Source organism: Neopelma chrysocephalum, unplaced genomic scaffold, assembly GCF_003984885.1.
Source record: "Neopelma chrysocephalum unplaced genomic scaffold, ASM398488v2 Primary Assembly neopelma1_132, whole genome shotgun sequence".
Lineage (NCBI taxonomy): Eukaryota > Metazoa > Chordata > Aves > Passeriformes > Pipridae > Neopelma > Neopelma chrysocephalum.
This window is the reverse complement of record NW_020897794.1, coordinates 1,270,748-1,297,570: the sequence shown is the minus strand read 5'-3', so window position 1 is coordinate 1,297,570 and position 26,823 is coordinate 1,270,748. Positions and strand designations below refer to the sequence as shown.

At 58.4% G+C, this 26,823-nt stretch overlaps 1 protein-coding gene across 2 annotated transcripts; it reads left to right on the top strand.

Moving 5' to 3' along the window:
• Positions 1–579: 579 nt before the first annotated feature.
• Positions 580–23,525, top strand: HNF1B (HNF1 homeobox B). Of its 2 annotated transcripts, none has more exons than XM_027698754.1 (9): positions 580–925; positions 5,342–5,541; positions 6,863–7,049; positions 7,651–7,892; positions 14,984–15,147; positions 17,930–18,062; positions 18,173–18,364; positions 18,802–18,920; positions 21,653–23,525. In XM_027698754.1, exons 1-9 carry the CDS (start codon positions 588–590, stop codon positions 21,671–21,673), a joined length of 1,596 nt encoding a protein of 531 aa, XP_027554555.1. In that variant the 5' UTR covers positions 580–587; the 3' UTR covers positions 21,674–23,525. The 2 variants fall into 2 exon arrangements, with proteins under 2 accessions (XP_027554555.1, XP_027554554.1); XM_027698753.1 differs by having other exon boundaries at positions 6,785–7,049.
• Positions 23,526–26,823: the final 3,298 nt, after the last annotated feature.

The window sequence follows — 26,823 nt, the reverse complement described above, 5'->3', positions numbered from 1 at the left end:
AGCCACGACCCCCTTTGGAAACCCCCGGCTTGGGGGTGCTCTGCTGGACCCTCACAGCCTGTGCCCACTCTGTGCCAGGGCTTGGGCAGCGGGACCCCGCACGGTGGGGGAGAGGGGGGGGAAATCTCCCCTGTGAGCCGGGGGGGGTGTCTCAGCGTGGGCTCCTTCCAGCGCAGGGCACAGCGCCCGAGGGAGCCGAGCCCACCGGCCCCGGGGGTGCGAGCACAGGAATGTGTCCCGTTCCTGGGGTGCGACCGGCACCGGGACCCCCGACGGCAGCCGGGGCTGGGGCGCTCAGGGCCACCTTCCTGTCCGCCCCGTCCCGTCCCGCCCGGCGCTGCCCCCGCCGCTCCCCCGGGGCCTCCCGGCGGCGGCGAGGCAAAGTCCGCCCCGGCGGGCGCTAAGGGCCGGGCCGGGCCGGGGCGGGGGCCGGGGCCGGGGCCGGAGGAGAGGCCTCGGCGCTGATTTGCATAGGTTATATTGCCTAATGGTGGCGGTCATGGCTTGGTAGAGGGCGGCCCGCGGCCCGCAGCAGCCGCGGCCGGGGCGGAGCGGGGAGGCGGGAGGCGAGCGGCGGGGCCGGGAGGATGGTGTCCCAGCTGAGCGCCCTGCAACGGGAGCTGCTGGGCGCCCTGCTCAGCTCCGGGGCCACCAAGGAGGGGCTGATCCGCGCCCTGGAGGACATGGTGCCCGCCGCCGGCTTCGGCGTCAAGCTGGAGAACCTGCCGCTGTCTCCCGGCGGGCCCCCCGACGGCAGGGCCGCCCTCCCGCCGCTGGCCAACGGGCACGGCAAGGGCAAGCTCTCGGGCGACGAGGGCTCCGAGGACGGCGACGACTTCGACACGCCGCCGATCCTCCGCGAGCTGCAGTCGCTCAACACGGAGGAGGCCGTGGAGCTGCGCTCGGAGGTGGACAGGATGATCAGGTACCGGCACCGGGCGCACCCGCGGCGCGCAGGGCTCCGTCCGCAGGCGCTCGCTCCGACGGCCCCGGCCCCGAGCGTCCTGCGCGGGGGTCGTTCCCGGTGTGTGGGTCCCGTCGCGCCCCGCCCGGTGCTTCCCGCTCGGTGGCGGGTCCCGGTGCTCCCCGCCCGCCCCGCCGTCAGTCCCGGTGCTCCCCGCTCGGTGTGTCCCACCCGGTGCCCGGTCCTGGTGCTTCCTGCCCGGCGGTGTTGGGGAGCCGGGCGGGCACCCCGCGGCCGAGGGGAGGTCGGAGCCCGGTCCCCCCCGCCCCGTCGGGGGCCGCCCGCCCGCCCGTCTCGGTGGGCCCGGGTCGCCGGGGCCGTGGGGGCTCGGACCGGCCGCCGGCTCCGTCCCTCCGCGCCGGCAGCTCAAACGTAAACCTCACCACGTGGAGCCCGGGGCGTTATTAATTTATTTCTATAAATCATCAACAGAAAGATACGCAAAGGGCCGCGATCGGGGCGATCGGGGCGGCGGGTTATTCATTGTCGGGGTTGTAAAGCGGCCCGGGAGGGGGGAAGGAGGAGGGAACCCCCGACGGCGGCGGGCAGGACTCGGCTCCGCTCCGGCCCGTCCTGGGATGCGGAGCGGGGCAGCCCCGGGCTCGGCGGGGCGCGGGCGGCACCGACCCCCCTCCGGACCCCCGGGGCAGCGGCAGCCGCCGCTTCTCCCACGGGCGCGGGGCGACCGTGGCTCACCCGGCGGTGGCCCGGGGCGGTGTGAGCGAGTGGGAGTCCCACGGGGACATCCCCGCGTGCTGCAGGAGCCCCTCGGGGTCCGCCCGTGTGTCCCCCCGCCTTGCTTTGCCGTTCGGGTGCCTGTCGCGGTGCCCAGCGCGCCCGGCGGGCGGCACCGATCCTGTCCCCGGGCTCGGCCCCGATGTGTGCCCGTGCCCTCCGCCAGCCCGCAGAGCCCAGGGTCAGCCCCGGCTCACCCCCTCTGACACCCCGGTGCCTCAGCAGGGACGTGCCGCAGCCGTGCCCCGGTACCAGCCCCGGTGCCCTTTGGGGACGGGGCAGCACCACCTGTACCTGCCCGGGGGCTCGGCTGGGACCCTCGCTGTGCCGAGAGGGCTCCGTGTGAGGGAGAATCCATCGCAGGCCTTTCCAGATGGGTTCCCACCCCTGCTGTGCAGCACCGTGCCCTGCACCCCTGGGTGCTCCCACCTGTCCCCAGTCCCCCCTTGCTGGCTGCGTCCCTGCCGGGGGTGCCCGGGTGGCCGTGAGGGGGCCGAGCAGGCAGATCCCTGGGATCGCTGCTCTCCCACAGGTGTTTCTGTGCAAAGTTTGCCTTTGGTGCAAACAAGAGCGGGCACATGTCCCTGAGGAGTCTTTGCAAAGAGCTCGTGTTTGCTCTAAGAGAGGCCTTTGTACTTGGAGAGGGAGCGGGCAGGGGAGTTGGGAGACACTGATTGCAGCCACTCTCAGGGGCTGAACCCCCTCTTCTCCTGTTCCCCCGGTGTCCCGACCCCAGGGCTGGCTCTCTCTCAGGCCGTTCCTACATCCCTGGGGGTGCTCAGCCCCGCAGCTCTCTGGGACCCAGCACGGTGGGTGCCGTGGTCCCACTCAGTTCACCCCGGCAGGGAGCACACAGAGCCCGCTCCGGAGCCACCCCACGGCTCCCTCCCTGCCCCGTCCCACCTGCCAGGGCTCACCCAGAGCCCGCTCAGGCAAATAATATATACCAGAGGCACCCAGATCCTGTCCATGGGCTGGGGACTGTGGGAAAACCACAGCAAAGCCACCCCCAAAGGTGTGTAGAGCGGTGGGCGCAGCCGATTCCTGGGGCGCAGGGAGATCGTTTCTGTAGGGAGCCGTGTTTATAATCCATCTGTATAAATTCTTGGCATATTTCTCCAAGGATGTGGAGCATATTTACCTGGCTTCCAGGCTGAAAAAGGGGTGAGTGGGTCTGGGAATCCCTGGGGAGAGGGATTTGCTCCCTGCCTGCACATGAGGCTGGACGGGGAAATGATCCTTTCTCAGGCAGCACTGGTGGCCAGGCTTCATTGGGGCTAATTTTGTGCAAGAAAAACCCGCCTTTCCATGATTTTGGTGGAGAAGGATCGTGGAGTCAGGGCTATAAACTGGTTTGCTGGTATTAGAAAGCACTCCTGGGTTGGGTCAGGGTCTTGGATTTTTTTTTTGTATGTAAACTCCTGGTGAAAATTGGACAATCAATGTTTGTTTTATTTCATTTTGGTGACAGAATAAAAGAAAAAGAGCTGGTGTTGACTCAAAAGGTTTTCCTCTCTGGCTTTTTAAGTTAACCAAAAAAGAAAGAAAGAAAAAAAAAGAGGCCAAACAAACACTCAAACTTTCATTTTGGGTCAAGTCCAAACATTTTGTTTAACATGAAACAAAATGTTTGGGTTTGGTTTCAGGTTGTTTAACCCTTTTGAATACGGTCAAGTTGATTTGTAAAGGAAAAATCACTGCTTGGAAATTAAGAGCTGAATAATTGTTTTGAAAGCGTAAGTGTGAAACACGCTGGAAATGTCAAGGTGAAGCCTTTTCTTAAAATAACGAAATTGAGGGACTTTTGTCCTAATTCTCACATATTTTTTTTTTCAGCCAAAATGCTGCCAAATTTTATTTGAATTCCAAAATCCCACCTGTAACCCCCGAGTTGCTCATTTGACATTTTCCAAAGTGTGCTCTGTTGCACCAGCTCACGGTTTCACTCTGGGAAAACGCCTCCCTGGGCTCGACTGTGAACCAGACCGCTCTTAGAAATGATAATGACCTCTGTTTCATTAACTTATTATTAATCAGTAATTAGTGGGATCAGTTAGGTGACATGAACTGCTTGTGACAAAGGTCTGTGCGAGCCCCTCGGCTCGGGCACGGCGGACGGCGGCTTTGCCCGGCGTCGTTGGGAAGGACATTTTCTCCACATCTTTCTCCTTGTTTCCCACCTTCTCCTGGGTACCACCACCACGTAGAGGACCCCCATATACAGTGGGGCTCCCCTCCCAGGAGGATGCAGGGTTGGGCACAGGCTCAACGTCTCCAGGAAGGCTCCGTGGCTCCTTCCCGGGGTGTGACAAAGCCCCGACTGGCTCTGCTCCGGTATTTTCGCTGCGGATCCAACCAGCTTTGTTTTCACGCTGCATTCAGGACAAAAAGTAAGAAATCTACTTGTTGGTGGTTTTCTTTTTTTTTTTCACTTGACAAGCTGAAGGATCCAAAACAAGTAATGAATTGGGAGAGCAGTCGGACGGTCGTTCCAAGCGCGACATTGGGGTGTCGCATTATTTGAGTGCATGACTGTGACCAGGTTCAGGCTCACGCCGATTTTTCAGCACTAAAATGCTTCCTTTTAGCCCAGAATGAACGTGGGGGTCTTGGATACAGCACAGATGTGTTGGCCTGTTCCTCTGCTGTTGCGCTGGGCTTTGGACAGAGCTAAAAACCAAGGACAGCATTTGGATTTTGGGCTGTAATTTTATTTATTCCCTGAATCGATGTCAGCTACCCCAAGGACACCAAAGTGATGTGATTTAGTGAAGAGTAATTTACATCTGGATCCTACAGGAGCCAAATTAAGGTGTTTAATAATACTCAGGAATGACTTAAAATTATTGGGGTGTTTGGTTTTGGTTTTGTGTTTGGGGACTCGCTGGGGTTTGTGTGCCTGGTTTGACCTTGGCTCTCAAATATGGCCGGTGCGTGCGCCGCGCTGCTGTGGGAGCGAGGAAATCGGGTCTCTTTTGAGTGAATATTGAGATTTTTTCGATCATTATCCCAGTGGGAACGAAAGGGAGAAACTACAGGTGGGATCTAGTGGCTGTGCAGGGGTCCCTGCCAGCGGGCAGCAATCCCAGGGGCACAGGGCACAGTGCGGGTACCACACCGGTGAGCAGGGGCAGGAAAAGCAACCCCAGCACCTCCAGGTGAGGGGTTTCTCTTTCTTCAGAGAGACACCAGGATAGGCTTCCCACATCCCTACGTGTGTTTGTATCCCATTGTGTGTGTGTATCTTCAAAGGGAGAAATCGTGGTGAGCATAGCGGCCGCAGTTCATGGACAGGTTGTGTTCTCCTTGGAGGTGCTTTGCTGCAGTAAGGAGACCTCCATGTGTCCCATCAGAACACTGGGATCCTCTTTGCTTCTCCTTCCCTGGGCAAACAGCCTGACTGGCATCCCCGGGGTGGCCGTGACCTCCGTGGGCCCCCATCCCACCAGCCGTGGGGTGGGACGGGGCTGTTTGGGGGGAAAAACATACACCCCACAAGGCATCTTGTGTCCTTCTGAGAGAGTTTTAATAATAATAATAGTAATAATAATAATAATAATAGGTTTCTATCGTGGGAAGAAACAAATACCAGGTGCTTTCCCCCCTCCAGCAGAGATTAACCCTTGCTTTCCCTCCCCTCAGCGAGGACCCGTGGCGGGCGGCGAAGATGATCAAGGGGTACATGCAACAGCACAACATCCCGCAGAGGGAGGTGGTGGATGTCACCGGCCTCAACCAGTCACACCTCTCCCAGCACCTCAACAAGGGCACCCCCATGAAGACCCAGAAAAGAGCTGCCCTGTACACGTGGTACGTCCGCAAGCAGCGGGAGATCCTCCGGCGTAAGTACCCGCGGCAGCGCCCGCCTGTCGGGGCTGGTGGGAGGGCGAGGGGGGTCCCCGTGTCCTGGTCCTGCCTGTGGGTCCCAGCACAGCCCCCCGGACCCCACCTGTGTAGCATCTCCCCAGAACAGCTTGACAAGTAAAACGAATTTAAGGTGCAACGAATTTAAAGGGGTTCCATCCGCACGGCTGAGTTTCTGGGTGTTTATATTTTTTTAGAGCTGGGAAAGCAATTAATGGTGACTCACGATTAGGTGCCTTTCCCACCTCTGCCCCCCTTTTACTCGCTCTTTCTCAGGCTGCTCGTTTTCTGCAACTAAGTGCAAAAAATATGAAGGGAGAGAAAAGAAAAAAAAAACTAAATTGCTCCTGTCTGTAGCAGGTTTTGGGTCAGCCTGTGCTGTTTAAAATGCAGATGATTTTGACCAAGCTCACGGACTATTCCTTTGTGCTCCTCTCCCGCTGTCCCCTGCCACAGGGTCTGTCCTGTAGCACTTGAAACAGCCCCATTTTGGGGCAGTTTGGGGCACTGACAACCCCTGGAAAGGGCTCTGCCTCCCTCCTCCAAAAGGATGCAACATCCAGCAGGTGGGAAGTGCAGAAAGGTGTTCAGCACCGAATACCATTGCTCTGAAAACACACCTTGAGAAGTCAGAGCAAACACAGCCTGCTCCAGGCTTGCCCTGCATTTCCCCCCCGTCACAGGGGGAAAAGCCATTACAAAAAGAGGGAGAATTCCCCTGCAAAACTGGGAATAATAAAACCCTCCCATTAATCTCCCTTTACTGCCGTGGTGACAAGCGCCGGGGCTGAGGCGGCCGCCGAAGGTCACCTCTGGTGCCACCCGCCCCGGGCACGGGGCCGGGTCCCACCGGGCTGGGACGGGACGGGAGCTGGAGCTCTGGGTGAGCAGAGAGGGGCACCCTCTCGGGGGGCTTTGCAGTCGTCCTGCCCAGCTCCTGGCTCGCAAAAATCCTCCCGAAACGAGTGCAGGTTGGCAGGGCCCCTGCCCATGAATATGCATGGACATACACATGCCCTGCACATGCCTCCCCATTAAACAGGGATGGCAATGGGCTGGCCCCTTCCCGGGGTGGGTGGCAGGGAGCACCTGACTCACTCCAAAACCTGCTGTGGGCTCGGGGTGCTGCGGGAGGGGACACGGGGGGGGCCACCTCAGCGCGGGACGGTGACTGCGAGCGGCAGCCACAGGCCGGCTCACGTCTGCTCCTTTCTCTTTCAGAGTTCAACCAGGCAGTCCAGGGTTGTGGAAATATGACAGACAAAGGCAGTCAGGATCAGCTGCTGTTTCTCTTTCCAGAGTTCAATCAGCAGAACCAGGGGGCTGCCCAGCTCGACGATGCCTGCTCCGAAACCCCCAGCAAGAAGATGCGCCGCAATCGCTTCAAGTGGGGGCCAGCCTCCCAGCAAATCTTGTACCAAGCCTACGAGCGCCAAAAGAACCCCAGCAAGGAGGAGAGGGAGACCCTGGTGGAGGAGTGCAACAGGTAACAGCTGCCCCACGGCACCTCCTCACCTGCCCTCAGCCCTCCTTCGGAAAACTGAGCGTGATGACGGGCTACCGGCTCACCGCCCCGGCCGCTGGCTCATGGCACAGCTTTGCTGAGCTGTCTGACCTCTTCTTGCCTTGTTTTCCCCATCTGGGTGATGTTTGGGGCTGAGCGAGCTCCCTGCTGGAGCAGGGATGTGATAGGGGTGCTGCAGGGATGCAACAGGGATGCTGCAAGGATGATGCAGGGATGTGACAGGGATGCTGTAGGGATGCAGTGGGGATGACTGCAGGGATAACACAGGGATGCTGTAGGGATGCAACAGGGATGCTGCAAGGATGATGCAGGGATGTGACAGAGATGCCGTAGGGATGCAGTGGGGATGACTGCAGGGATGCCACAGGGATGCCACAGGGATGCTGTAGCGTTCCAGCAATGTCAGAGGGAGCGGGGATGGCTCTTAGAGCACGGATGCAGTTGGAAAGAGCAGCGGGGCTTGTAGGAAGGGCTTAAACAGCCCCAGATCTGCCTGTTGTCCCGAGGCTCCTGTTCCCCCCGGCAGCACCCTTGCTCCAACGTGTCCCCCTTGCACGTGCAGGGCCGAGTGTCTGCAGCGAGGAGTGTCCCCCTCCAAGGCTCACGGGCTGGGCTCCAACCTGGTGACGGAGGTCCGTGTCTACAACTGGTTTGCCAACCGGCGGAAGGAGGAGGCTTTCCGCCAGAAGCTGGCCATGGACGCCTACAGCTCGGGCCAGCCCCCACACAGCATGAACCTGCTGCTGTCCCACGGCTCCCCCCACCACAACCAGCCCAGCGCTTCCCCTCCCAGCAAAATGCCAGGTAAGCCCTCGCCGAGGGTGCTCGGGCGGCGGTGGCAGAGCTGGCTCCTGTTTTGGCTGGGGACAAGAGGTGCCGTGCGTGGGTAGCCTTGAGGAGGGGGAGGATGGTGACCCTGCTGCAGCCTCGATGAGGGGGGGTGGTGTGGAGAGGAGCACGTGCTGTCGCTGCAGTGTTATGGCCGGGAGAGGCACGTGGTGAGGGCTGGATTTCCGTAAATCAGTGTTTGCTTGTTTGGTTTAACTTGTCAGAGTTCCCGTGTGGGCTCGGCTGGGCAGGAGGAGGCTGTGCCTGGCAGGGCAGGAGGAGCTGCTCCGTGCCTGGTGTGCCAATGCTGGGGCCATGGGGTACAGCCACTGTTTTTAGGGGTGCACAGGCAATGCTGCAAAACCCATAGGAAGATGTGGCAGCGTGTCCTGGCCTCACTGCAGGGCTGAGGATACCCCAGATGCACAATTCTGCCCCGTCCCTGTGCCAGAGCACAGGGAGGTGGGTAAAGAAGCTGCTGGGGGGTGCAGGGCTCACCCCAAGCTCCGTCTCTCCACACCACGGTCCAGCCCCGCTGTGCACAGCGAGGAGCCGGCTGGGCAGAGCAGACGCGCTGAAAACTCCCGGGGGATTTAAGCAGGAGATAACGCCGCGGTGAGGGGGCTGCGCTCCCGGGGAGGCTCATCAGGGCAGGAGGCATTGTCGGGAGAACAATGCCCATTGTCCCTTACCTGCCCTCCGCAGCCAGCCGCCAGCCCCCGGCAGGCGGGACAGGGGGCTCAGGGCCGGGGGGTCAGCGCGGGGACCGCGTCCCAACCACCCCGCGTCCCCCGGGCACTGGCACAGCCCGGCCGTGAAGGCTGAAACCAGCCGCCTCCTGGAAGTGACCCTGCCTGGCTCGTTGCACACACCCAGCTCGTTACAAAGGCAAGTCAGAAGGAGCCCGTGTGGCGGAGAGTCCCCGCGGGAAGGGCAAGGTGCCTGCGGAGAGGAGGAGCGGGGCTGGACATCGGTCCTCGGGCACTGCAGGCGAGGGCAGCCCCCCGAGGGCTACGCGGGGATGTGGCAGCCCCGGGTGGGTGGGTGGGTGGGCAGCCCCCGCCCCAGCTCCCGGCCGTGGGAGGGACGGGCAGCATCCTGCGCCTGACATCTGTAACCCGCTCCCGGGTACCGCTCTCCCCGCAGGGCCGGCCAGCGGTGACCAAAATGTGACCCTGCCCCAGGAATGCCCCGCACAATGGCGGGGACGGGGAGGACGTTTGCCCTCCTGTCAGCGGCTGATTGCTTACAAGGTGCCCTACAAGCACATTGTCAGCAGAATCAGCTGTTTTCGGTGTCGCGGCGGGCCGTACAATGCCCCACCAGCATGCAGCCCCGCATTGTCACGGCGTTGTCCCCCGTGCATGCTTAATTGACAATTAAGCCGGGGCTTTGAACGAACCCCGTTGCCTTTGATGTGCCCCCGGGCTGCCAGCGCACATGGGGCTCCCCCCGAGAGCCTTTGTTTTCTTCTATTAGGGGACAGCAATTACTGTAACCGCGGGCATTTATCTCGGGGCTGGAGGGCCGTTAAGCCCCAACCTTTATTTTCCCGTCGGAGCGGTGCCAGCAGGGGCCGGTCCCGGCTATAGGGCCGATGACAGCCCATTCGGAGGGGCTTTTGAGCAGGGCAGGAGTGATGGCCGCAGAGAAAAGCCCCTCCGGAGGGTCAGGAGGGCTTGGCTGCCGGAATTGGTTGGCAGTCAGCGCTCATATCCATCGTCTTTGCTGGGCAGGAGGAGATGGGCATGGTGAGGGCCACCGTGGGGTTTTAGAGCTGGTTTTGGGGAGACAGGCAGGGATGGAGCTCAGCCATAACCGCTTCCTGACCTCTTGGATCAAACCTTGCAGCTCCCAGAACACCGCTGGGTCCATCACTGCTCAGACCTCCTCCAGGAGATGTTTGGGGAGCTGCTCCCGGTGGGGCACGGGCAGCGCTGGCAGATCCATCCCCGGTGCCTGGCTGACCCCATCCCAGCTGTCCATGCTGGGATTTGAACTGTCCTTGCCCCGCGTGCGGCGGCGTCTGGAGCCCTCAATGCCTTAACAGCTTAATGACGGCGCTGGGACACTGCCCGTGCCCTGCCCCTGCCTGTCCCCTTCCCCGGCAGGATACGGTGGGGCAGGGCCGTGGGGCAGCTGCAAACTGCTCCCCGTGCCTGTGAACAAAGAGGGGTCACCTCTCCTCAGGACTTTGTCAATGGGGTCTTGCAAAAGGGTGTAATGACAGCAGGGCAGGGAGGAGAGCTGTAAAAATCAAACATCCTCCGGCCTCTTCTTGGGGACCCATCTGTCAAGCCCCAAGCTGTGGTTTTTAACTACTTGGAGGTAAATACTTAAAGCCTTTCTATCTCAGAGGCTCCTCTCAGAGGCTGGACTTTTCCCTTACTCTGGGTTTTATCAGTGATCTTGGTTCCCTGTTTGATTTGAAGGTCACTCGGGGCTTTATCTTGGTGCCATGCTGTAGACTCTGGCTTATGCCATTTTTATCTTCAAGAGCCCTGAAGACAATTGGAGCATTGATCAGATTAGGTGACGCACCACCCGCCCACAGCCACCCCCCACTCCCACCCTGCATACAAAGGGCTGCCCTGGCCCTGTGGCTGGGGGGTCACAGCATCACCTCCAGCCTGTCCTGGGGGGCTCCATACCCACAGAGGGTTGGGGTGTCCATCCACCCATCCATCCATCCATCCATCCTTCCATCCATCCATCCACCCATCTCTGCTCTGCAAATATCAGAGTAGCAGAGCAATATCAGAGCAATCATTTATATGTGTACGTGTATATATGTGTGTGTATATCACTTACATATGTATTTAAGATGGAGATAACAAACATAAAAATATCTCAGTACCACCCCCAAGCTTCTTCTGAAAAAAAAAAAAAAGGGCAATTTAAGTGCTTTAACTTTTCCTTAAAGAGGAGCCCATCAATTAACCCTTGGTCTGGGGGTGCCCCTGTTTATACCTGGATCCTTCCCGATGTTCCCTGGGGTATGTGCTGGTTCTGACTGAGGACCCGGTGCCAGGGGTTGTAATATTTTACTGTCGGGCGCATTGTGGGGCTCGGTGGGTACAGTGCACTGTTAGGAGCTTTTCCAGGTTTTATGGGGGTAATTAGGGCTTTATGACAGCAGCGAAATGGGAGGGGTCCAGTCCCCATAAACGGGTTTATAATGGATATAAACTATGCACCTCTGTAACTGAGCAAGATTAACACTTTAGGGACAATTTGAGTGGCAGCCTAAAAATCAGAGCTGCCCTCGGCGCTGCCTGGACCTGAATTTGGGAGGGTGACAGTCCCATCAGTGACCCAGCTGTCTATGGTGTCAATGGGTGGAGCATCACTGAGTCCAGCATGACCCCAAAGATTATATTTTGCCTTTCTCACCCCACTTTCACACCTCGGTCCATGTCAGTGGCTGCATCCCTGCGGGTCAGGCAGAGCCAGAGCTGAATCCCTGCTGCAGCTGGATCTTCAGTGACTTTTTGCAGTCTATTTTGGGGTCAGGCATTGCTGGTGATGTGGAGGGTGTGGCAAAGCTCTGGGCAGAAATGCAGCCTGGAGCTGGGGGAAGCGGTGGACGCTGCTGCCAGAGGTTGGCATGTGCTGTGGGACAGCGGCAGCAGGGAAAGGCAGTTAAAAGTACAGTGAGTTTTTGTTTTAAAAAGCACAATTTGCTTATATCAACATGACTTAAGGCAGAGCAGAACCAAGCTGCTTCACTGCTTGTCCCTGCCAAAGGCACAGGACTGGTGTGTTCCGAGAAAGGCACAAGGCTGTGATGAAAGCGATAAAGGTATTGATCGTTGCCCTAAACCCCCCCATTGCCCTCCCAGGTTGGGTCAGGGGGATGGTTCTGGCACCCTGAAGGAGATGGGGGTGGTGGGGCTGGCTGTGGAAAGCCGTGGGTGCACAGGACCCCCCTTCCTGGGGGCTGTCATGGTGCCTGTCCCCGTCCGTCGGGTTAAGGCTGCAGGAACCGGACCCCGTGGATTGTCTGGAACAGGGGAAAGCAGTAAAACATTTCACGGGCTGTGCAGCTCAGGGGCCACACAATGGCTGGGTCCCATAAACAGACTGTTATATTATGGCTGTAGCTCCAGTAAAGAAAAAAGCCTTGAGGAGGGCAGGCTCCACGGCCAGACCCATTCCTGGTGATCCCCATCCAGGCTCCTCTCTTGAGCAGCTGTGGGGAGAGACTGAGGGGGAATAAATCTCTTTGCACAAGGGCTGCTTCCACCTGTGGAGAGCAGCAGGAGAGCAGTGGTGTCGGGCTCTGACGGCCGTCTGAGCCCCAGCTCATAAACCCTGGACCCCAACTCGCTCCGGGAGGAATCCTTCAGTCCTGGAGACATCCCTGTGCATTCACCCTGGCTGGGGGGGGTCCTGTGGGGGGGTCCCAGAGGTTGTGCTACAGGGGGAAAGCTGGATCCCAGGGCTCAGTGACTCCTGGGATGGCTGGGTTTGCTGGGAAGCCCGGGGAGCTCGGAGGGAAGGTGGTACCATCACCAGGGAGCTCCGTGTGTCACAGCAGTGACAGCAGCAACAATGCCTGGTGCTGGCTTCCTAATATTAATTATCTGATCTGCCCAACTCCAACCCAGCCCTGGGGGCATACAAATAATAGCACCCATCCCATTCTAGGAATGGGAAAACCCCAAGACAGGATGCTTGACTTTTTGCTGCCCAGCAAGCAGTTTCTGGGCAGGGCTGGGTGCTCACTGGCTTGGGGGACTCAGGATCCCCCCACCAGCACAGCCCCTGCCTCCTAATGGGGCTGGACAGTGTCACCACTGTCACCGACCCAGAGCCCAGCCTCGCACTCCTCGGGACAGTTAAACTTCATCAAGACTCGGAGTCTTCAGCGGTTTTATCTAGAGACCCAAAATCTCGGTCTCCAGCCTATCTGGGAATCTCGGCGTTGGTTATTGTTCCTCAAACAATCAAAGTCTCCTCCTTGGGGTTGCAAGGAAAAGCTTGAAAATCAGCTTTTAGCCTCTTGTGTGTTTTAAAGCCAACTTCATACCTTCGGCTGTCTGGGCTCATGAGTTACAACATCCTCAGTCGGATATTTCATGATTTGGGGTTTTAAACGGGCTTTTTTTTTGTTGTTGTTGTTCTTACTGAACCCGAAAGAGCTCGAAGACAGCACAGAAACTCTGATTTCCTTTCCAAGAGGAGGTGCCTGTGCTCCCGTCTATCTTCCAGATCTGCGCCCAGAAGAAAGGGCTTTATTTTATCTCCCCTCCCATTGTTTAACCAGCGCCGCGGGATCCCGGGCCCCGGCGGCTGAAGCACCCTCTGCACGAGGCCGGGGCCGCGGGAAGAATGTGTGTGACAGTGCCCCGGTTGAGTAATGTTTACCCTGTGCACGGCAGGGACGTCCACTCGGGCCCGGCAAATATCCACCTGCCAGAGGACATTCTTTTATTATCAGGGATAAAGGGGTTTGCTGGGAAATGATCAGGAACCAGACATCGTGGGGAGATTCCTATCTGTGGGACGTGTTTAACCAGCTGATGGGGGAATATTCGGAGGCGATTACGGGGTGGCTTTGCTGTGGTTTTGGTGGAGGGTGTGGGTGGCCCTCTGCGCTCGGGCAGATGCTTTTGGAGCTGGTGGAAAGTTCCTGGGCTCCAGTTATTATTTCCTTCCTTTTCCTTGGTTCAGAGCTTAATTTTAGAGTCGCCCTTAGAGCAGCTTCCACCAAGCTGCCCACCATCAGCTCTTCCCCTCAGGCTCCCAGGAGAAGGATATCCCAAAACCCCAAGAGGAAGATGCTTTCCTGGGGTGGGTTTGTAGCTGGGAGTGTCCGTGCTGGGATGGGACAGCCAAGACACCGCTGGCAGTGTCCACGGGCTGAACCTCCCCGGCTGATGGTCATTTTGGGGAGCTGTCCCCAACACCCCTGTGCAGTGGCCGGGGGGTCCTGGGTGGATGATGCCTATGGAGCTCTCAGTTGGGAAGGTGGCTTTGCCGTAGTTTTCTTTCCCAGGAGAGCTGTGGGCTGCCTGTCCCTCATCCACCACTTGGATCCCGGGGCAGTGAACCCGGCTGGGAGCACAGTGCTGGACTCCTCCTAATAAATGGCTTTTCGCCGTAGTCGTCAAGGCAGCCCCGTAAAAGACGCTTTTGTTTCCCATGGGTTTTCCTCAGTTAATTATTTGTGATCTGTGGATGCCTTTCCATGACACATGGCTGATCATATGGTTATCAGTGCAGGCTGCTTTAGCCAAATTAAATATATTTATATAGAAGACCTGTGCTCGAGCCAGGTTTGCCTTCTGGGCAGGGGTGGGCTGGGGTCTGATCTGGGGGTTGGTGTGTGTCTGGTCCTTCTGCCTTCCTGCGGTGACCTGTTAATCCTACACTTGTGGAGAGGGTGTCAGGAGGGGATTGGTGCAGAAGGACCTGAGGAAACAGTGGAGCCACTACTCTGTGAGCTGGGCAGTCAGGATGGCTGGGGGCTGTGGGGAGATGGGAGAGCCTCACAGAGGGACGAGCTGGAGGATGCAGAGTCACTTCCCACACCTCAGGGTCCAAGAGCCATGGGGACATCACAGGGATTTGCATGATGGGTGCAAACTGTGCACGTGACAGCACAAGGGTGCGGATGGGTGCTGGGCTGCTGGCCCAGGTTGGGCTCTCTTTTCCCCCTGTGGCATCAGGGCCCGTGGGCAGCGCAGGATTGCAGCCCTGGTGGGCGCTCAGCATCCTCCCCTCCCTGTAATTTCAGGAGATGGGGTCCGGGCGAAGCTGGGAAGCAGCACTGCAGGAAGGGGCACAGTTTTTTGGTGCTGTCCCTCCCGGTTTCATTCGAGGGTGTCATCGGGGAGTTTGCACACCTGCATCCTTGTGCCACACGCGCTGTGGGAGGGCTGGAGGGGGCTTCCAGAGGGGGTCGGCATGGCCCGGGTGCCTCCGCGGTGCCCGTGGGTGATGCCGGGGGTCGGCACGGCCCGGGTGCCTCCTCGGTGCCCGTGGGTGATGCCGGGGGTCGGCACGGCCCGGGTGCCTCCGCGGTGCCCGTGGGTGATGCCGGCGCGGGCGGTGTCTTGCAGGGGTGCGGTACAGCCAGGCGGCGAGCGGCGAGGCGGCGTCCTCGGGGGCCATCAGCCACCACGGCAGCGGTGCCATGGTCACCACCAGCCAGGCGGTCCTGCAGCAGGTCTCCCCGGCCGGCTTGGACCCGGGCCACGGTTTGCTCTCGCCCGACGGCAAAATGGTGAGTACACCTGGCCCATTGTGGCGGCGGCGGCGCTGATAAGATAAGAGGGCCCAGCGGGCAAAGCAAACACGCTTTCCCCCGGGTTTCACACGCGGCCCACGCCGAACAATGGGGGCATTGTGGGGGCTGCGGGTGCCGGCTCAAAGGCGGCGCTCGCCCCGCGGCCCCGCCGGGACACGGGCGTGTTTTCCGTGTGTTTTCCGTGTGCTCCCGGCACGGCCCATGGACCCGGGAGAGCCCCGCGCGGGGCTCATTGATCGCACGCCCCGCGGGTTGAACGCCCTGGGTGGATCGCTGTTTGCTTTCCCCTGCCAATGACATGGTATTGATAAAATGCTCATTCATTACATCTTCCCCAGGCCCTCCCCGGGTTTGGGATTGGGCTGGGGAAGCGCTTTCCTTGCAAGCAGGGGCATTCTTGTCCCAGGGCATCGCTCAGGGGATCAAAGCCACTAGGGCTGGCTCCAGCCCTGGAGCTCCTGCCTCTCCCAGTCCCCTTCCCCATGTCCTCGGGGCTCTGCTGCAGGGGCTTTGCTGGGCAGAGCTACAAACAGCAGCATGGCAGGAGTGGAGATGGGACATCAGTGTCCCTGTGGTGCTGGACACCTCCTCACCCAGTGCTGCAGGGCCATGGGAGGGCTGGGCTGGGTTTCCAACGCCCAAGCACTTGGGGTGCCCCTTCCTCTGGGTGCTTGGTTGGTGCAAAGCCCTTTGGAGGAGTGGGTGAAGGAGCAGGGCAAGCAGGGAGTGCAGGGGTTGGGGTCGGGATGGGACGGGATGTGATAGGAGAGCACGGCCCATCCAGGCTGGCAGAGGTTTGTGTGCAGCTGCTGCTTTTCTGGGAGGAGTTTTTCTTTCCTGCTGAAATCGAAAGTCAAACATGGCACTGGGTGACGGGGCCAAGCTGGCTCTTGCCCGGTTTTCACTTCCATTTTCAGAGGGTTGGCCGTCTCCTGGCACAGCCAGGTGGCCGTGGAAGGGCTCATTGTCCCCTCCCTCAGCTGTGGCACTGTTTCAATGTGCCTTTCCTTCTGGCTGGTGAGGGTCTCTGTGCAGCCCCTTGGGCTCGGGCACTGACCCTGCAAAGCCAAGTGTCCCCCACCAAGCTGGGGGGACATTTCAGAGCGAAACCACAGCCCCCCCAGCCCACTCCCTCTGCCCCAGCACGCCCATATCACCCCAGGGGTGTGTTGAGCCTCATAACCCTCAGCCTTGAAGCCATAAAATGAGTCAGGGATGAAGGTGGTGGCGGCAGCAGCACCACGTGGCCGGGGTGGGGGTCCCCGAGGACGAGGCAATGCCAAGCTCAGTGGCAGAGGCTGCTAGCACCCACCTGCCACTGGGACCAGTGGGAGGGACCCCTGGAAGGGGCTGGAGAAGGAAAGGGAGCAGATTAAACTGGGAGAAGCCACAGGAACAGCCCTGCTCAGTTATCCCTGCGGCACAGACACTGCCCAGCCCGTTGGGGACCGGCAGGAGCGCGGCACAGAGCAGCCCTGCCAGCTTATCTCTGATCTTTAGGCAGGGCTAGCTAGTGCTTGCAAGTGATTTAATAGAAATATGCTGTAGGCTGTGGTTTCTAGTAAGTAAACATGTGCCTTTAATGCCCCACATGAAACAAGGAGCTGCCAAGGAAGTTGCTGCATCTTTCAGGAAAGGGCTCTGAGGAAAGAGCTTACTAAGGCTCCAGAAATCCTTGGTGGCTCACTCTTTCATGCTCCAGTGTTTCCCTTAGCTGTGGTAGTGCCAGAGGGTTTTCCCCTCAGGGTCCAATGTCTGGAGGGTCTTTTCCAGTCATGCACAATCCAGGTGCAGTGCTCTGGGGCTAAACACCCCGTGAAAGGAGCCCGGGCTGCGGGCGAGCAGCGTGTGCTTGCCTTGAGCTGTTTGACTTGTGCAGCCGAGTGTGGTGTAACCTGGCCTTGAAGAGACTTTGAAAGTGGAAAATACCGGATCAGGAAATATGAGTCACTCCCGGGCTTTGGAATTTATTGATGGATTTGTTTCAGTTGCTATCTCCGACTCACATGTGGAAAATAAACAAGGTGCTTGGAACTGGTGTCCAGAAATGTCACCTGAAGGGCCGCAGGGGTGGCTCTGAGTCGGGATCGAGGTCCCTCAGTGTGAGAGGGCTAATGAGAGGGGTTAGGAGAAGGTGCAGCAATTAAAGAATTAAGGCACTTAGCCCCCACTGGTCTTGGGGACCAGCTCCAGTCCTGGCAGCACACACCAAGTGCCTTTGTGTCTGATCCCTAAACCCTGGCCCGAAATCCTGGGCACTGGCTCTGGCTGAGCCCGCCCCATCTCACCAGTATCCTGCCAGCTTGGTGACTGAGATCACCACCATGGGGCCCTTTTTATCTGCTTTTTGTCTCTTTTCTTCACCTTCCCAAGTTCCTATGTCCCACTTTCCCCTACAAGTGTGACAGCTAGAAGTTAATGAGTGTTGAGAGTCCTCAGTTGTCCCCGAGGGCCAGAGCTCAGGGAGCAAAATGGCAAAGGCTCAGGATGTGCCGTGTCCTGGTGCTGTGCTCTGATGGAGCTGGAAGCCAGTGCCAGCACAGTCCTTCCCTGCTGCTGCTTTGCTGTTTATTAACACCAAGCTGAGGTGCCTCAGCAGGGTCTGCACCCCAGGGCAGTGTGGGCTGTGTGGTGGTGTGAGGAGGCACCTCTGGGAGGGGGCTTTGCTGATCCCCCCCGGTCTCCCTGCTGAAGTGGAGGGGGGAGCACCCCTTTGGCTGTGCTCTGACGGTGCCTGTCCCACCTTCCTCTCTGGCAGATCTCCGTTTCGGGGGGCGGGCTGCCCCCGGTGAGCACCCTGACCAACATCCACAGCCTGTCCCACCACAACCCGCAGCAGTCCCAGAACCTCATCATGACGCCGCTCTCGGGAGTCATGGCCATCGCACAGAGTGAGTGCCCCCCCCAGCTCCCCTCCACCCCCCCTCCCGTGCTGGGCAGGGGGTCGCTGCCCACTCCTGCCCGCACTGACGGCCCCGCTGTGCTCTCTCCCTCCTCCCAGGCCTGAACACCTCGCAGGGGCAGAGCGTGCCCGTCATCAACAGCGTCGCCGGCAGCCTGGCAGCCCTGCAGCCCGTGCAGTTCTCCCAGCAGCTCCACAGCCCCCACCAGCAGCCGCTGATGCAGCAGTCCCCCGGCCACATGACACAGCAGCCCTTCATGGCCACCGTGACCCAGCTGCAGAACTCTCACAGTAAGGGTCGGGGGGAGCCGTGAAGGGCCCTGAAAATTAACTCAGACGGGAAACGAGCTTGTGCTCTCCTCCTGCGCTGCCCTGCCCAAGCTGGTGCCCTTGGCTGCTGCCCCTCTTCCGTGGGTACCAGCCCACGAGATGCTCAGTAGTGCAGGGTGGCCATATCCAGCCTCACGCTCTCCTTCTCCTGTGCCATCCACCTGATCCAGCCACAGCTCTTTCCCTGAGTGAGCTGCTGCTTGGGTGAGCTGCCACCTGACAGTGCAGTGGTTTGGAAGCAAGTGGTGGGTTCCTCCCCTGACTCGTTTCATCTCATCCATGTTTCCACGACGCCTTGAGCTGGTCCCTGGCTCTGCTGTGCAGTGCAGTGCACTGCTCTGCCCCGCTGTGAGAGCTGTGGGTGGCTGTTCCCTGACTTGTCTCCCTCCTCTCCGCAGTGTATGCACACAAACAGGAGCCTCCCCAGTATTCCCACACCTCCCGCTTCCCCTCGGCGATGGTGGTGACGGACACCAGCAGCATCAGCACACTCACCAATATGTCTTCCAGTAAGCAGGTAATGGCCTTGCAGAGGTGGCTGAGGTGGAGGCGGGTGGATGTGGGAAGATGGAATGGGGCTTTTCCCCCTCTGGGTGTGGGGGTGGAGGTGGAAGTAGCAGAGACCCCGTCCTGCTGCCTGTGCTGCACCTGCATGGGCATCTGAGGATGAGCCCTTGGTGCTGAGAACCCCATCCCACACCTTTCACAGGCTCCAAAAAACCTGCTTGCGAGCGGCGTGATGGGGGTTTGGGGCTTAGTCTTGGTGCCTGGTGGTACCAGCCAGGCTGTGCTCATCCCTGGGGCACCTGCAGGAGAGTGGGAGCATCCTGCTGGGACACAAACTGGGCTGAGAAAGTCGGACCAAGCACGTTCTGCTGCCTGTGTCCTGGGGGGATTGACCCTGGCTGGAGTCAAGTGGAGGAGTTGTTCTGATGTGCCCTGACCCCCCAGCCCATAAACCTTTATCATCTGCCCAGTGCAGGTGTAAGGACAGACTTATCCTGGTTCAAATCAGGTGTGTGAGGCTTTCCTCAGACAATAGCCCCTTTCTGAGAGCCAGCTCTGGGGACTGTGGGAAATATGTGGCCCTTATTGATCGCTAGATAAATAAGAGGGAGCCTTGAACTTGCATTCAGATAAACTTTCTTACCGAGGTTTGACAGGGGACGGGAAAAAAATGTCTGCAATGAGGACAGAGTAAATACAGTGTGGGATTGCTGGGAGACCCCCCGTGGGATTGCTGGGAGACCCCCCGTGGGATCACTGTGAGACCCCCTGTGGGTGCCTGGTGGGGAGGAAGGAAGGGGCTGGGGCTGCAAAGGGGAGACAGTGGGAGAAGGGCTGCCCAGAGGGGCTTGGGAAGGGATGATAAACCCCCTCCCCCCGGGGGTCCCAGGCTGTGCAGGTCTCGGGGTGAGTCGGTCAGGCACGGCCGCCCCTCCAGCACCATTTCCTCGGCGCGGCGTTATCGGCCCATCTGCTGCGCGCTCAGCCCGAACTGCCCCTGATTAATCGAGCTCTCCTGCCTTTGATGCCGGGCTGGAGAGCCCTGGGCACACAGGAAATGTCCCTGGCAGGGAGATGGTGCCCTGCCCGGATGCTGTGCTCACCCTGCCTGGATACTGCGCTGCCCGGGGTGGGGGGTCCCGTGGGTTTGTCCCTCCTGTGCACTTTAGTTAAAGCAGGAGGAGGTCTCGCGGCTCAGGAGGGGGAAGATGGGGTCAGGACCCTTCCTCTGCTGTGGCAAATGGGCACCCACCTCCCCTTTATCCCCTCTGTACATGATAAACAAGCACAGGCCAGTCCTGCAAGTGCCAGGGCAGGATCTGGCCCTTGTACCCCCACACAAGTTCCCCCCCCCAGCGAAGCCTCCCAGCCCTCAGGGTCTCTTTTCCTACCAACCATTTGATGTCCAAGCTAAAGCTGGAAAAATTTATCTTTGACCGTTGATTTCTTTCTCAGTGGTCACTGGTTTCATTAGCAAGGGGTGAATGAAAGTGCAACAGAGACAGCTGAGGGGGGACTAAATGCTGCTCACCCCCCAAAGTGGCTCAAACACCTGAATAATTTTGGTGATTTGGGTTTCTGTCACTGGCTGAGGATACTGGGGGCCATCCCCTGGCTCCTTCCACACTTTGCCTCGGCGTAAGGCAGGCACTGCTGGGCACAAGGATTCCTGATGTGACAGGCTCATCTGAGGTGGCCAGAGAGGCCAGGAGAGTCACTTGGATCCCCAGGGAGTTGCAGTTTTCGGGGTGCAGTTTGCTGGGCGAGGGCTGGGTGCTGCTGGTGGGAGCACCCAGGTAAACCCTGGGGGTTCACAGGCCACGTGAGACCCCAAATCTGGGGGGTGTGCTGCTGCTCCCTGAGCACCCCCCTCTTTGCTAGAGGAGAGGCATTCCCCCATAAAGCAAAGCCTCCATCATTCCCAGCAGCTGTTCTGTACCCACAGCCCCTACCACACCCCAAAACACTCTCTGTGGTGGAGGTGGCTGCTCCCAGTCCTGCCACGGGACAGAGGCTGGAGGGAGGTCCCTGGTCACCCCCCAGCTCTCCCCTCACATGCTGTGGATCTCTTATCAGATGTTGTTATTTAGACCTGGAAGGAGCAAATACCTCCCTGTTCCTTTGACAACGCTTGAGGCCGAGCCACCGTGTTTATTACGTTGGCAAACACCTGATAGCCACGGCCGGTCCCTAATGACATGTCAGGGAGGCTCCTGGCGTCTCCTTATCTCCGCCTTACGATGTTTGCTGTGCGCTCCAGCCCACAAGGTCACCCGGCCCCCGGCCCCCAGCCCCGGGTGGAGGACCCCAAGGGATGGGGAAGGGGCCGCTGCGGTGGGATGGATGTGCTGGTGGGTGCTCAGCTCCTTCCCTGGAGGTGGCAGCAGTGCTGGGGGACAGCGATGAGGCCCCGGCCCCACTCCCACCCCAGCCGAGCTCAGCCTCACGCCTGGCTGCTCTTGGCACGGTCTCTGCAACAGCCTGGGCACAAACAGGCCCCTTTTTTTATTATTTTTGGGAGGGGGTGGCAATAGCTGGCTCAGAAAGTGTTTTCCCACTGCCTCCCCCTCGGGGGTGCTGGGGAGGGCTTGGGGCCGAGCTCGTGTGGCACCACCCAGGTCCCGGGGAGGTGCAGGAGGTGATGCCTCCAAACGCTTTGCGGTGCCCCCACGACCCCCCTTCTCCTCCTCCTGCCTCCCCCCGCCTGCCGGTCACCGTGCCGCTCTCTCTCTCCCTCCGCAGTGTCCCCTGCAAGCCTGGTGATGCTCCACACCTCGCTGCTTTTGCACATAGCAACGGGATCTTATTTTCCACAACATCCCGGCGGCTCCGAGCCGCGCTCCGAGCCCGGGGAGCCGCCCGCCAGAGCACAGCCCAGCGCCGCAGCGAGGAGCCCGGCACGACAGCCCGACCCGGAGCCGGGAGCAGCCCGGACCCAGCCTCTCCTTCCCTCCACGCAGTATTTCCAAGACGTGTCTTGGGGATTTTTTTTTTTTATTCTTAAGTATTCGCCTTCCAAGAGGCCGCTGGCTTTCCCGAGGGACCAGGCACGAGCTGTGCTGGGAACAGGCAGAAGGGGAAGATGGATCATATTGAAGTTTGTTTGTACTCCTCCACCCGACGGACTGAGGGGGACTGGGGTCTGTTACTTGGCGTTTGGAGGGAGGAATTGCATGTGCTGTTGAACTGAGCCAATTGAACTGTAAATAGAGGTACAGTCTGCTCCATCCTCCCCCCTCCCCACTCCTATACATAGAGATTTATATAAAAAAGAAGTAAATTTTGTCCAATGGATGTAAACTACTGTAATTAAGTGCAATTCCCCATCTGTATATATTGGTCCAGAATCTCTTCTCTTTCTCCCATTTGTTTTTTGGTTGTTTTTTTTTTTTTGGTAAAGGTCAGAGCTGAGGATGGTTTTGGTTTTGTATTTCTGTTTTTCCTTTAAATGAGTTAATTCAAGTGCTGGGCCTAGGCAAGGACAGTGGTCAGGCAGCACCGGGCTCTGCTCTGCGGGAGGACAGGCAGACACGTGTCCCCTGCACGGTGACATCCCACGTGAAGGAAGGGCACAGGGCAAGCTGAGCAGAGCCCTGGCAGGACCTGGATGATCCATGTGGGGAAAACTGCCACTACGACTTTCCTGCTTTTGAGGACTCTCAGACGGACTCTGGTGGGGTGGGGAAGGACTCAGCAGCCTGGTGAACACATCCAGCCTGTTGGGAAGCGTTCAGCGTTGGCAGTTCCCAGGTGAGCCTGTAGCATTTGGTGCTACAGAGGTGAATGAGGCTGCAAGAAATTCTGGTGGAATCTTCCTCAGGTGGGGTTCAGAGACTGTCTCCATTTTCTCCTCCCTCGGGGTGCAGAAGGGTTTGGGTGCCCAGCTCCTGCCCCAGTAAACGGCCAGTACAGGTGGCTTCTTTCCACCTTTAGCAGTTGATGATGAGCCCTGTTGGCTCCACCCTTGTCAATACACACGGTGCTCTCACCCTGGAGCAGTCCCCTCCGAGGTGCTGGATGGATGGGATTTGGGCTGTGGTGTGGACACTCCAGCTGCCTGCCCCGTCTCATCCCACAGCAGCTCCTGGATGAAAAGCCCCACAGCAAGATCTCCAGCTTGTGAATGATCCCAATATCCCAACCCTTCAGGCACCTGCTGAGTGCAGACACCAGAGCCCTGAAGGATTTTGGGGGCCCAAGTCCTACCTCCCAAAGCCACGGAAGCTGTAAAAGGCATCATCTCCCCGCCGTGGAATGAGCTCCTCTGTACCTGCTCCCCTCTGTGAATGGATCTAATGCTCCCCAGTTGTGCTGATTCTTCATGAACTTCACAGCGTGTGCCAACTGCTGAGAGAGATTTAGAGAGATGGAGAGCAGCAGAAGTGCCCGTGGACTGATGGCCACTGCCAAAAAGAAAAACACTGGATGCTTTCTTTGGGCTGAGAGAGTCTCTTTGCCTCTGTTTGTCCAATGTCTAGTGCAGTGGGACCCTCACCCTCACTGGGACTGAGAGGAGTTGTCCTATGGTGAATAAGAAGTCATCAGGAATTGGAGACCAATATTCAGAATGACATTTAATTTAATGTATACCATAATTAAACACCATTTCTTCCGAGTCCTTGCTGCTGTGTGGTCTGTGGACTCCACAGTCACCATCTGTGGTGGTTTGTCAGAGGTTGGTCTGGCAGGGACACAGGCTGGTGGCAGTGACATGTCCCCCTGATGTCCCTTGCAGTGCTGATCTCTGCAGTTTCTACCTGCCTGAATGTGGGGAATCAAGTGTTTCCTGTGAATCCTCGGGTATCAGCCACAAGTAGCAGGAGGCTCTGGGAGGTGGGGAGACCTGTGTCCTCACCCTCCTAATGATGCCCTAAGGATGCTGCCCTTAGTCCAGCACACTTTATTCCTCATTCTCTGCTAACTTTAGCAGTTTGTTAAGCAAACCAATTAGGAGCTGAGTGCCAAAGCCAAGCCCCATCCTTCTTGGATGCTGAGCTGGTGGTCAGTAAAGCACGAGGGGCAGGCAGGAGGGTGCTCTGGTGTCTGAAAAGCTTTTGAAGATCTTTGTGAAGAGCTAACAGAGCTGAGTAGCTCAGAACACAGCAGTGGGAAAGGGTGGAACCCTGCTGAAGATACAGTGCAGGGCAGGTGTGGGTTTAAAAATGCCTTCAAAAACGGCTGGTTTTGGTTTGGCACCCATTTTTTTCAGAAGTTTAGTGTGGGCTGCTGTGGGAAAGGTTCTCGGGCAGAAATTTGGGGCTCACCCTTACAGCTGGAATAAAAACATTCCCATGGGGTATGTTTGTGAATTTTAGCTGCCCCAGACAAAAACTGGAGTCACGAAGACTGCTCAGTCCCTTTCAGGCAGACGTGGAAGTGATGCTCTCTTTTAGCAAAAGCTGGAGAGACAAGATGTGTGTTTTGTTCTGAGATCCCCTTGGCACTTTCCTGCTCAGCAAGTCCTTCCCAATGCCCCTGAGTGCCAGATAACCTGCTGCAGCTGAGCTGATGCCCCGAGGGGAGTGTTACCTTCTGGGGTTTGATTTCTGCACCAGCTTTAAGAGAGTCACAGGCTGAAAGGATGGAGCTCAGGGTGTGAAAGGTGTGTGTGAAGCACTCTTGGGTAAGTAGTTCAGGATCAGTGCTGATCTAGGAAAGCTCTGCAGGGAAGGTAGGTGGAAACCTTGGGAAAAGGAGACTGAGTTTTGACCCCACCAGAGAGGGACCTGGTGAAGGAGGGGGGACCAAAAGAAAACTGGGGAAAAGGGCATAGGATCCATCCAAAGGCACAGGTGGAGTAGGTGACTGGAGCAGAGTGTGATAAAGCAGACAGGATAAAGCCAATAATGTGAGTACAACAAATGATTAAGAACAGATGGTACTTCCCCAAATTCACTTTTGTGAATTTATGAAGTTGCCCAACAGTGTGTTCTGTGCTGTCACTCACCCTGAATGGCAGGAGATGGGAAGGGAGAAAGCCCCATGGATTGCTAAGGATGCTGTGGGTGCTGCACATCCCTTCATGGTGAGAAAGGATCCCCTGACTTGGATTTAACCCTCTGACTGAGAACACCTTTCTGGGTGGTAAATACCACCCAAAACTACTTCCCAGAGCAGCCTCTGCAGCAGCTGGGCTTGGGCTGTCCCTGGGCAACCTCACCCTGCTTGGAGAAGCCCTGGGTGGGGTGTTTGCTCCCTGGCTCCCTGGCTACCTCATTAAGTTGTTGGAAAATACAGTGCCATGTCAAATGAGGTTCCTGGAAGGTATTTTTTTCCTGCTGTTGTTGTTGGGCACATTGTGTTTGTCCGTGATGCAGTTGTTATGGAGCAAAGAAACCAGCAGAGCCATGACAAAGTTCATTTATGGCCAATACAGTTTTACAGGGCCAAGTGATTGTTTTACAGTTCAAAGCTGCTTATAAGGGAATTCCTTGCACGTGAGGATCCACAGGCTGCCACGAGGCTTTAGCAGCCTGTCTTCATGTGAGCTGCAGGCTCCTTCCTGGCAGGGCAAAGGGACAGGGCTGCGTTTAATTTGAAGTGCAGAGGAAAAATCCCCCAAATGCCAGCGTGGCCAAGTCCAAGGGGTAACAGTGAGGGTCAGGGCTGTGGTGGATCTCTGCACAGGCTGTGGGTCAGGGGAAGGGCATGGGGAAGCTCTGAGAGGTGTGAAGGTGGATGTGGGAGGGCTGGGCAGGAGCGTGACCTCTCCTTTACCTCCAGAGTCTCGCACAGCTGGTGACACCTGCCTGGTGGGTAAATCCCATGCCCTGACTGCCTCCTGCTTGTGCTGCAGCACCCTCAGTGCTGCCAGCGAAGTCACTGGGTCAAAACCAGCTGAGCCACCCTCTCCACGTGCCCCAGGGGCCACAACAGGGCTTTATCAAACCACGAGCAGGACCCCTCGGCAGGGCCTGCAGCCGTGCCTGGGGACTGGGGCTCCGTGTCACCTCCATCCCTGCGGGAGGAACAGAGCCAGGGAAACCCCATCCAGGGGGAACACTGTGTGTTGGCTGCTGGCCGAGCTCTGGGGCACCTGGTGCTGCGGCCTCTGTCCCCAGGTGTGTGACTGCAGCCTGGTGAGGGTGAAGACCTCACTGCCAGGGCAGTGCTGGGGCCCCACCGCCATCCCAGGGCTCTGGTGCTGGCTGGGCTGCAGCCAGGCCGGCTCACAGCATACATGGATTGCTGAGGAAGTCCCAGGTAATCCCTGTGGGGGAGCAGATGTCCTGCTGGCCGGGAAGGCACCAGCCTTTCCAAACTCACTGAAGTACGAGGAGCAATTCCAGCAGCTTTACGAGTGCCCTCGGTGTGAGTGCGCGGGTAACCCGCAGTTGCGCAATGGCCCCGGCTCAACGCGCGGGCTTTCCAGACTCGTTCTGCCAGTCCAGCCAGGTGGCTGGATCTGCTGGAAATCTCAGCAGGAAAAGCAGCAGCAGTGGTGTGGGGCTGTGCAGAGGCTGGGGCTGTGCTCCCCACCGGTGCATCCCGGTGGTGCCGGTGGTGCCGTCCTGCACGACAGGTCAAAAGGGAAAGCATTGTCATTCCCTGCGGACAGCAAACAGGCTCTGCCCTTTGAAGCCTTTGAGAGGATTCGCTTGGGCTGGTGGCGGAGTTTGAGGAGTACACAGAGGAATGCAGAAAGTGCTTGTGTTGGGAGGCCGGGCTGTTTGCAGGCGCTGCCAGCTCCCCGCTGCGGTCTGGCTGCGGGAGCAGGTACATGGAGCCGGAGGAATCCCTGCACCAGGGGGTGTGGTGTTGATCCTGTCTCCCGCTGCCATGGGGTGTCCATGATGTGCTCACAGGAGGTCTTCACAAGCCCATGAAAATGTGATGGGGGCAGAGATGTGAGCCATAAAGACCAGCAGAATAGCGCTGTAAGAGTTTACTGTCCTGAACCAATGCACTGTGGA

Excerpts from the sequence above, each read along its gene's own strand:
- HNF1B (XM_027698753.1), top strand. The coding sequence starts at position 588 with ATGGTGTCCCAGCTGAGCGCCCTGCAACGGGAGCTGCTGGGCGCCCTG. Across the intron at positions 926-5,341 it reads GAGGTGGACAGGATGATCAG|CGAGGACCCGTGGCGGGCGG; the intron begins GTACCGGCACCG and ends CCCTCCCCTCAG. Across the intron at positions 5,542-6,784 it reads GCAGCGGGAGATCCTCCGGC|AGTTCAACCAGGCAGTCCAG; the intron begins GTAAGTACCCGC and ends TTTCTCTTTCAG.